The sequence below is a fragment of the Penaeus monodon genome, chromosome 41, assembly GCF_015228065.2.
Source record: "Penaeus monodon isolate SGIC_2016 chromosome 41, NSTDA_Pmon_1, whole genome shotgun sequence".
NCBI classification, from domain to species: domain Eukaryota; kingdom Metazoa; phylum Arthropoda; class Malacostraca; order Decapoda; family Penaeidae; genus Penaeus; species Penaeus monodon.
In genome coordinates, this window is record NC_051426.1 from 24,291,647 (window position 1) to 24,301,646 (window position 10,000).

The following is a 10,000-nucleotide window of genomic DNA, read 5'->3' on the forward strand; positions in this document are numbered from 1 at the left end:
AAAATCTATTTAAGTACTCATATAGACCTTGTAAGTATGTGCATGTAGAGTGAAGCAGTTGGGTACGAAGATCGCTCCGTCCGGTGACCTCATGTGACTCAGATGTGAGACAACTAAGGATGGGAATGTTAAAAATTCACGTATATGTATGTGTATTTGGTTGTGTGCGCATATGCATTTCTGTATACGCATACTTATGAGTCTCTCTCTCTCTCTCTCTCTCTCTCTCTCTCTCTCTCTCTCTCTCTCTCTCTCTCTCTCTCTCTCTTTCTCTCTCTCTCTCTTTCTTTCTCTCTCTCTCTCTCTCTCTCTCTCTCTCTCTCTCTCTCTCTCTCTCTCTATATATATATATATATATATATATATATATATATATATATATATATATGTGTGTGTGTGTGTGTGTGTGTGTGTGTGTGTGTGTGTGTGTGTGTGTGTGTGTGTGGGTATGTATAGATATATAGCTATAGATATTGCATATATATGTATATTGTGTGTGTTTACACACACACACACACACACACACACACACACACACACACACACACACACACACACACACACACACACACACATATATATATATATATATATATATATATATATATATATATATATATATATAAATATACATGTACATGTATGTATGTATGCATATGTGTATATGTATAAACACATATATTTATACATATACACATATATATATACACACAAATATGTATATATATATATATATATATATATATATATATATATATATATATATATATATATATATATATATATACATATATATATAAATGTAAAAGTTCTCCAGTAAATACGAAGCGTTTGACATCTATCTTAACATAGAAATCGCAAACATTTCCAGGTACTACATATGGCGTTGATACTGTGGCCTCTTGTTTTGATATATAAATTCTAATCTACGATCTCTAATAACACCTTGTTACATTTATTATCAAAAGGAAATTACCGGGATAAGGCTCGTGATATTTGAGAGTATTAGTGATATTAATCACTTATTTCATATTGCACTAGATTTGTTCTCTATTTGCCACATTTGTTCGTTGCATAGTCTGGGATATAACGCTTGGATATTGAAAATTGAAAAAAATATGATACTTACCCTTGCGACAACACACTTCATTTTTCCCGCTGCACTGAACCTTCTTGAGGACATCCTTTCCTTCGCATTTCTGTTCATTCATGCATATTCCATTCTTCTTTTCACATGCATCGTCTCCGTTCTTTGAAGTTCTTCCACCACCCTTTTCGTCTGGAAAGGTGTTTGAGAAATTAAGAGTATTAGTGATATTAAGCAAACTGTTATTTTGTATTGAATTAGGCCTTTGTTTCCCGTCACAGTTCACTGTTCAGGCTGGAATATATCTCATAGATATTTTCAAATATCTCATAGGGGATGAGTTGGGTAATCCTAAAATGGTTGATATAAGGTCATCAAATAAGATAAAAGAATCAGATGCATAGAAAGTATTTTCACCATTACCAGTTAAATCATCAGTAATATGTAGCACAATGCCCATTAGAGTTTGTTGGAGCTTGGCATTCATTTGTAAAAACGATTTCTCTGTCAGACAACCGAGTGGAAGTAGGTGTCAGTCCCGCATTATCCCTAAGGCTGACTAGGCTGAAGATTAGAGGCCTACCAAAAGCAAGGCCCATGTAACCATTTTTAATGTGACAAATGTTAACTCTATAGGTACAAAGGATGATACGAAGAAATGCTAATGGTGCAGATGATAGCGTAGACTGCATCTTTGGGATCCTCAAGCTTGAAGTATTCTTCTTATAGCTTTTTAAACATGGTAGAAAAATCCCTATACTATCAAGACGGTGTCGTTTCCCATTTTCAAATATATGTGTGTTTATGTTCTAGTGAGCTTATGTTAATAATTTGCATTGTTGAATAATTCATTCAACTTCAAATCAAATTCTAATAAGAATAGGATGGCTAGGAATCTGGAAAACTAATTTTCAAAAAGTAGTCCCTAATTTGAGACAAAGAGCCTCTATTTATGGCCCTTTTTTAGATAAGGGGCCCAAACTCTAGTGTATAGTAAGAAGTTGTTAGCATGGAGGTCCCGCAAGGTCATAACCTGGCCCTGTCAATGTTTCTAAACACGGAATGCATTATTTAGCACCCCCCCCCCCCAAAAAAAAAAAAAAAAAAAAAAAAAAAAAAAATACTTGGCGTTTTCCTTTCAGATTTTCAGAAAAACAAAGTTACCCTTATAATTGCATTCCAGGACTATGGAAAATGTAAGTATTGGTGGAGCTACTGACTCTCCAAGGGTGCCTAAAAGGAAGTGGGAGCTAGACAAAGAGCTCAGTATATGACACCGTGGCTCACTCTGTCGCAGGTCACCCGAGATCAACAAAACTGATGATAAAACAAAAACAAATGCAGTCAGAGATAGAAGCTTAAGCTTACTCTTGCGACAACAAACTTCATTTCCACTGCAATCAGTGCTCTCGAGGATGTTATTATCGTTGCATTTCTTTTTCTTCACACATTTCCCTTTGTTATTGTTACACTCGGCCTTTGCGTCAGCCTTCGAGTTTCTTTTACCTCCTGTGATATTTGATAAGTTAAGAGTATTAGTGATATTAATCATTTATTTAATATTGCAGTAGATTTGTTCTCTATGCGCCACCTTGGTTCGTTGCTCAGTCTAGGATATAACGTTTGGATGTGTTTAAAAGGATCATGGACAAAAAAACAAAACAAAAAAACATGACGCTTACCCTTGCGACAACACACTTCATTCTGCCCGCTGCACTGAACCTTCTTGAGGACGTTCTTTCCTTCGCATTTCTGTTCATTCACGCATCTTCCATCCCTGTTTTCACATGTAGTGTCTCCGTTCTTTGAAGATCTTCCACCACCCTTTTCGTCTGGAAAGGCGTTTGATAAATTGAGAGTATTAGTGATATTAAGCAAACTGTTATTTTGTATTGAATTAGGCCTTGGTTTCCCGTCACAGTTCACTGTTCAGGCTGAAAAATTGGATGTTTTCATATATCTTATAGTGGATGAGGTGGGTAATACTGAAATAGTTGAATATGGTCATCAAGATAAAAGAATCAGATGCATAGAAAGTATTGCATGGATTTTCACCATTACCAGCTAATTCATCAACATGTAGCACAATACCCATTAGAGTTTATCGGAGCTTAGCTTTTTGTAGAAACGATTTCTTTGTCATACAGCTCAGTGGAAGTAGGTGCCAGTCCCGCATTAGCCCTAATGCTGAGTAGGCTGAAGATGAGAGGCCTACCAAAAGCAAGGCCCATACAACAATTTTTAATGTGTTAAATGTTAACTGTATGGATATAACAGATGCGCCACTGAAATTAATAAATAGAAATCCTCTTTGATACGCAGGATGCTAATGGTGCAGGACCAGATGGTAGCATAGACTGCATCTTTGGGATCCTCAAGCATGAAGGATCCTTCTTAATGGTTTTCAAGTATGATCGAAAAAATCCGCACAGTATCAAGGTGGTAGTGTTTACATTTTCAAATATATAATATATATGTGTTTATGTTCTAATTAGCTTATTTTAATATGCTTTGTTGAATAATTTCTCCATCTTCAGATCAAATTCTAATAATAGGATTCCTAAGAGTCTGGAAAATCAGTTTTCAAAAAGTAGTCCGTAATTTGAGATAACGAGCATCTACTTATGGCCCATTTTTAAAGATAAGGGGCCCCAACTCCAGCTATATTAGATAAGTGTTAGCCTGGAGGTCCCACAAGGTTATGACCCTGCCTTGGCATGCAAAGTCTATTTTTCTGAACACAGAGTGCATTATTTAGCCAAAAAAAGTAGTTTATACTTGGCATTTTCCTTTCAAATTTTCAGGAAAAGAAAGTTTTCAAACACTGATGGAAAAAAGACAAAACCAGTCATAAAGATAGAAGCTTGAAGCTTACCCTTGCGACAACAAACTTCATTTCCACTGCAGTCAGTGCTCTCGAGGATGTTATTATCGTTGCATTTCCTTTTCTTCATACATTTCCCTTTGTTATTGTTACACTCGGCCTTTGCGTCAGCCTTCGAGTTTCTTTTACCTCCTGTGACATTTGATAAGTTGAGAGTATTAGTGATATTAATCATTTATTTTATATTGCAGCAGATTTGTTCTCTATGCGCCACCTTGGTTCGTTGCTCAGTCTAGGATATAACGCATGGATATGTTAAAGATATAATGGACAAAAAAACAACAACAACAACAAAAAAACATGACGCTTACCCTTGCGACAACACACTTCATTCTGCCCGCTGCACTGAACCTTCTTGAGGACATTCTTTCCTTCGCATTTCTGTTCATTCACGCATCTTCCATCCCTGTTTTCACATGCATCGTCTCCGTTCTTTGAAGATCTTCCACCACCCTTTTCGTCTGGAAAGACGTTTGATAAACTGATAGTATTAGTGATATTAAGCAAACTGTCATTTTGTATTGAATTAGGCCTTTGTTTCCCGTCACAGTTCTCTCTTCAGGCTGAGAAATATCTCTTGGATGTTTTCAAATATCTCATAGGGGATGAGGTGGGTAATACTGAAATAGTTAAATATGGTCATCAAGGAAGATAAAAGAATCAAATTCATAGAACGTGTTGCGTGGATTTTCACCATTACCAGCTAATTCATCAACATGTAGCACAATACCCATTAGAGTTTATCGGAGCTTAGCTTTTTGTAGAAACGATTTCTTTGTCATACAGCTCAGTGGAAGTAGGTGCCAGTGCCGCATTAGCCCTAAAGCTGAGTAGGCTGAAGATGAGAGGCCTACCAAAGGGCCCATACAAATATGTTTAGTGTGTTATATGTTAACTGTATGGATATAACAGATGCGCCACTGAAATTAATAAATAGAAATCCTCTTTGGTATGAAGGATGCTAATGGTGCAGGACCAGATGATAGCATAGACTGCATCTTTGATTCTTAATGGTTTTCAAGTATGATCGAAAAAACCCACAGTATCAAGATGGTAGTGTTTACATTTTCAAATATATAATATATATGTGTTTATGTTCTAATGAGCTTATTTTAATATTATGCATTGTTGAATAATTTCTCCATCTTCAGATCAAATTCTAATAATAGGATTCCTAAGAGTCTGGAAAATCAGTTTTCAAAAAGTAGTCCGTAATTTGAGATAACGAGCATCTACTTATGGCCCATTTTTAAAGATAAGGGGCCCCAACTCCAGCTATATTAGATAATTGTTAGCCTGGAGGCCCCACAAGGTTATGACCCTGCCTTGGCATGCAAAGTCTATTTTTCTGAACATGGAATGCATTATTTAGCCCCAAAAAGTAGTTTATAATTGGCATTTTCCTTTCAAATTTTCAGGAAAAGAAAGTTTTCAAAAACTGATGAAAAAAAGACAAAACCAGTCATAAAGATAGAAGCTTGAAGCTTACCCTTGCGACAACAAACTTCATTTCCGCTGCAGTCAGTGCTCTCGAGGATGTTATTATCGTTGCATTTCCTTTTCTTCATACATTTCCCTTTGTTATTGTTACACTCGGCCTTTGCGGCAGCCTTCGAGTTTCTTTTACCTATTGTGATATTTGATATATGATAGTTGAGCTTATTAGTGATATTAATAATTTATTTTATATTGCAGTAGATTTGTTCTCTATGCGCCACCTAGGTTTGTTGCTCAGTCTAGGATATAACGCATGGATATGTTTAAAGATATAATGGAGAAAATTGAAAAAAAAAAAACATGACGCTTACCCTTGCGACAACACACTTCATTCTGCCCGCTGCACTGAACCTTCTTGAGGACATTCTTTCCTTCGCATTTCTGTTCATCCACGCATCTTCCATCCCTGTTTTCACATGATTCGTCTCCGTTCTTTGAAGATCTTCCACCACCCTTTTCGTCTGGAAAGACGTTTGATAAACTGAGAGTATTAGTGATATTAAGCAAACTGTCATTTTGTATTGAATTAGGCCTTTGTTTCCCGTCACAGTTCACTGTTCAGGCTGAGAAATATCTCTTGGATGTTTTCAAATATCTCAAAGTGGATGAGGTGGGTAATACTGAAATAGTTGAATATGGTCATCAAGGAAGATAAAAGAATCAGATGCATAGGAAGTATTACATGGATTATCACCATTTCCAGCTAATTCATCAACATGAGTGTATCAGTGCTTATCATTCTTTTGTGAAAACGATTTCTTTGTCATACAGCTCAGTGGAAGTAGGTGCCAGTGCTGCATTAGCCCTAATGCTGAGTAGGCTGAAGATGAAAGACCTACCAAAAGCAAAGCCCATACAACAATTTTTAATGTGTTAAATGTTAACTGTATGGATATAACAGATGCGCCACTGAAATTAATAAATAGAAATCCTCTTTGATACGAAGGATGCAAATGGGGCCAGATGATAGCATAGACTGCATCTTTGGGATCCTCAAGCTTGAAGGATCTTTCTTAAGGATTTTCAAATATGTTAGAAAAAAACTCACATAGTGTCAAGATGGCAGAGTTTACCATTTTCAAATATATAATATATATATAAATATTATATGTGTAAGTTTTCTTGAGCTTATCTAAATATTTTGCACTGTTAAGTAATTCCTTCAACTTCAAATCAAATTCTAATAACAGGATGGCTAGGAATCTGGAAATCTATTTTTCAAAAAGTAGTCCCTAATTTGAGATAATGAGCATCTATTTATGGCCCATTTTCTAAGTTAAGGGGCCCAAACTCAATGCTATATTCGAAAATCGTTAGCCTAGGGGTCCCAGAAGGTCATGACCCTGCCTTGGTTGCACTGTTGAGTAATTCATTCAACTTCAAATCAAATTCTAATAATAATAGGATGCCTAGAAGTATGGAAAACCAATTTTCAAAAAGTAGTCCCGAATTTGAGATACAGAGCTTATATTTATGGCTCATTTTTTAAGATAGCGTTTTCCTTTCAAATTTTCAGGAAAACAAAGTTACCCTCATAAGTGCAATCCGGGGGCTCTAGAAAATTTAAGTATTGGTGGAAATACTGACTTTCCAAGGGTGCCTAAGGGAACGTGGGAGCTAGACAAAGGACTCAGTATATGACACCGTGGCTCACTCTGTCACAGGTCACCCGAGGTCAACAAAAACTGATGGAGAGAAAGAAAGAAAAGACAAAATCGGTCAGCAAGATAGAAGCTTGATGCTTACTCTTGCGACAACAAACTTCATTTCCACTGCACTCAGTGCTCTTGAGGATGTTATTAGCGTTGCATTTCCTTTTCGTCATACATTTCCCTTTGTTATTGTTACACTCGGCCTTTGCGGCAGCCTTCGAGTTTCTTTTACCTCCTGTGATATTTGATAAGTTGAGAGTATTAGTGATATTAATCATTTATTTTATATTGCAGTAGATTTGTTTTCTATGTGTCATCTTGGTTCGTTCCTCAGTCTGTGATATAACGCTTGGATATGTTTAAAAATATAATGGAAAAAAAAAAAAAACATGACGCTTACCCTTTCGACAACACACTTCATTCTGCCCGCTGCACTGAACCTTCTTGAGGACATACTTTCCTTCGCATTTCTGTTCATTCATGCATATTCCATTCCTGTCTTCGCATGTAGCGTCTCCGTTCTTTGAAGATCTTCCACCACCCTTTTCGTCTGGAAAGGCGTTTGATAAATTGAGGGTATTAGTGATATTAAGTAAACTTATATTTTGTACAGCATTAGGTCTTTGTTTCCCGTCACAGTTCACTGTTCAGGCTGGGATATATATCTTGCAGTTTTTTTAATATCTCATAGGGAATGAGGTGGGTAATACTGAAATAGTTGATATATAGTCATCAAACAAGATAAAAGAATCAGATCATGGTAGAAAAACCTACATAGTATGAAGACGGTAGTGTTTTACCACTGTCAAATATGTACAGTATGTATCAATATATGTGTATGTGTGTTTACTAGTCTTGGTATTTTGTATTGTTTAATAATTCATTCAATTTCAAAGCAGATTCTAAAAAAAAGGAAAAAAAATCTAGGAGATTGAAAAACCGAATTTAAAAAATATCCGCTAATTTGAAATGAAAAACTTCTGCATACGGCCCTTTTTTAAGATAAGGGGCCCTACTTCCGGGCCATATTAGAAAGTCGTTAGCCTAGGGGGTCCACAAGGTAGGACAAAGTAGGCACATATTTTTCTGAACACGCAATGCATTATTTAGCTGAAAATAACAATAGCTAATAGGTGTTTCCTTTAATAACGCTTACAAGAAAACATAGTTACCCCTTAGCAATTGCATTCTAGTGCTTTCGAAGCACTGGTGGAGCTACTGACTTTCCAAGGGTGCCTAAGGGGAAGTGGGAGCTAGACAACGTGGTCATTATATGATACTGTGGCTCACTCTGTCACAGGTCACACGGGGTCATTGATTGCTGAGTTTACTATATTGTGTGAAAGAGATGCCGGTCATGCAGACATTTATGATTATATATCATCACTGTATATACACGATGTATTATCTATGTTTATCATGGGTATTTTGAAGTAGATATAAGTAGGCATTCTCCATTTAGGAAATAGGTTGAACTATAGACATCACTACATTAAGTGGCACGATTTCTTGTGCTATAATTATAAACTTTGTGCTTCTGATATGGGTTTTCAGTTTTGCCTCAATATAATCTAATTATTAACCTATAATTTAAAACAAACAAACAAATCGGAAGATACTCTTGTACGGTATGACAAACCATAGAAAACAGAATGCAACCTTTTGGCTCACATTTTAAAGGTATTTTAGCATGTGTTGCAACTAGCTTAATTCCATAAAAAAAAAAACACATGACTTTTTTTATCGGAGAGAGAGAGAAACAGAAGGGAAAACTAGGAAAAAAGTTTGCTAATCTAAAGGTTACTTAAAAAAAATATCTAGATACTTACCGAGGCAGCAGACCTTGTTATCAGGACAGGAGCCTCTTTCATGTAGAATTTTGCAATTCCTCTCTGCAACACAGGTACCGGTGCCGCCTGCACATTCTTTCTGTGATGTATGTATTATTTTTTAGATACCTGAAATTTCACTGAAATTTTGCGTAAATTCACTCGAAGATATAGATATGTTTATGGATGAGGGATTCTATAAAAATGAGTCTAGAGAAAAGAGATTAGCGAGAAGAGAGAAAAGAGAATAGAATAAGAGAGAGAGAGAGAGAGAGAGAGAGAGAGAGAGAGAGAGAGAGAGAGAGAGAGAGAGAGAGAGAGAGAGAGAGAGAGAGAGAGAGAAAGACAAAGACAGACAGAGATAAAACGAACACTGGAAAATCAAATCAACGTGAAAAGAGAGTAAAAAAAAAGGAAAATATAAAACCAAAACCAAAACGCGGATATCAGAACCAAATAATAAATAAATAAATAAATGTATTTTTGCCTAAAGTAAGCCTTGCTATGACGTTATGTTGAATGTGACTTTTGTCATAAACTAATGAATATTGCATATATGATCATATACTAACAGTAGATTCAATTGTAATGGTAAGAATAATTCTGGTTATAATAATGATAATGGTAATAATGATACTACTGCTACGACTACTACTACTACTACTACTAATAGTACTAATACTAATACTACTAATAATAATGACGATGAAGATAATGATAAAAATTATGATGATGAAAATAATTATGATGATAATAATGATATTGATAATTATAACAACATTAATAAGAGTGATGATAATGATAATAATGGTAATGATGATGATAAAGTTAATACCATTGCTAGTATTATAACTACTGCAGAAACTACTAATACAACTACTATCACCACCACCCCCACTACTACAGCTACTAATGCTGCTGCTACTTCTACAACTACTATTACTTGTACCAATACTATGTTACTATTACCACTATTACTACTACTTCCAACGTTTCCAACTATACTTTTATTATTACTGATACTTCTAGAGCTACAACAATCGCCATCACC

General features: G+C 35.6%; 1 protein-coding gene across 12 annotated transcripts in view; it reads right to left on the reverse strand.

The window, feature by feature from the left end:
- LOC119598691 (prestalk protein-like) overlaps positions 1-10,000 on the reverse strand; it is a 13,336-nt gene that overhangs the window by 2,365 nt on the left and 971 nt on the right. For 2 of the 12 annotated variants that reach the window (XM_037948435.1, XM_037948432.1), the window contains exons 2-11: positions 8,950-9,049; positions 7,521-7,670; positions 7,215-7,355; positions 5,780-5,929; positions 5,461-5,598; positions 4,283-4,432; positions 3,963-4,103; positions 2,770-2,919; positions 2,456-2,596; positions 1,130-1,279 (exon numbers count right to left, since the gene is read on the reverse strand). In XM_037948435.1, the coding sequence (XP_037804363.1) occupies positions 1,130-1,279; positions 2,456-2,596; positions 2,770-2,919; positions 3,963-4,103; positions 4,283-4,432; positions 5,461-5,598; positions 5,780-5,929; positions 7,215-7,355; positions 7,521-7,670; positions 8,950-9,049 (1,411 nt within the window). The remainder of the gene's footprint in view (positions 1-1,129; positions 1,280-2,455; positions 2,597-2,769; positions 2,920-3,962; positions 4,104-4,282; positions 4,433-5,460; positions 5,599-5,779; positions 5,930-7,214; positions 7,356-7,520; positions 7,671-8,949; positions 9,050-10,000) is intronic. The other 10 variants (XM_037948433.1, XM_037948434.1, XM_037948436.1 and 7 more) reach the window with 10 other exon arrangements.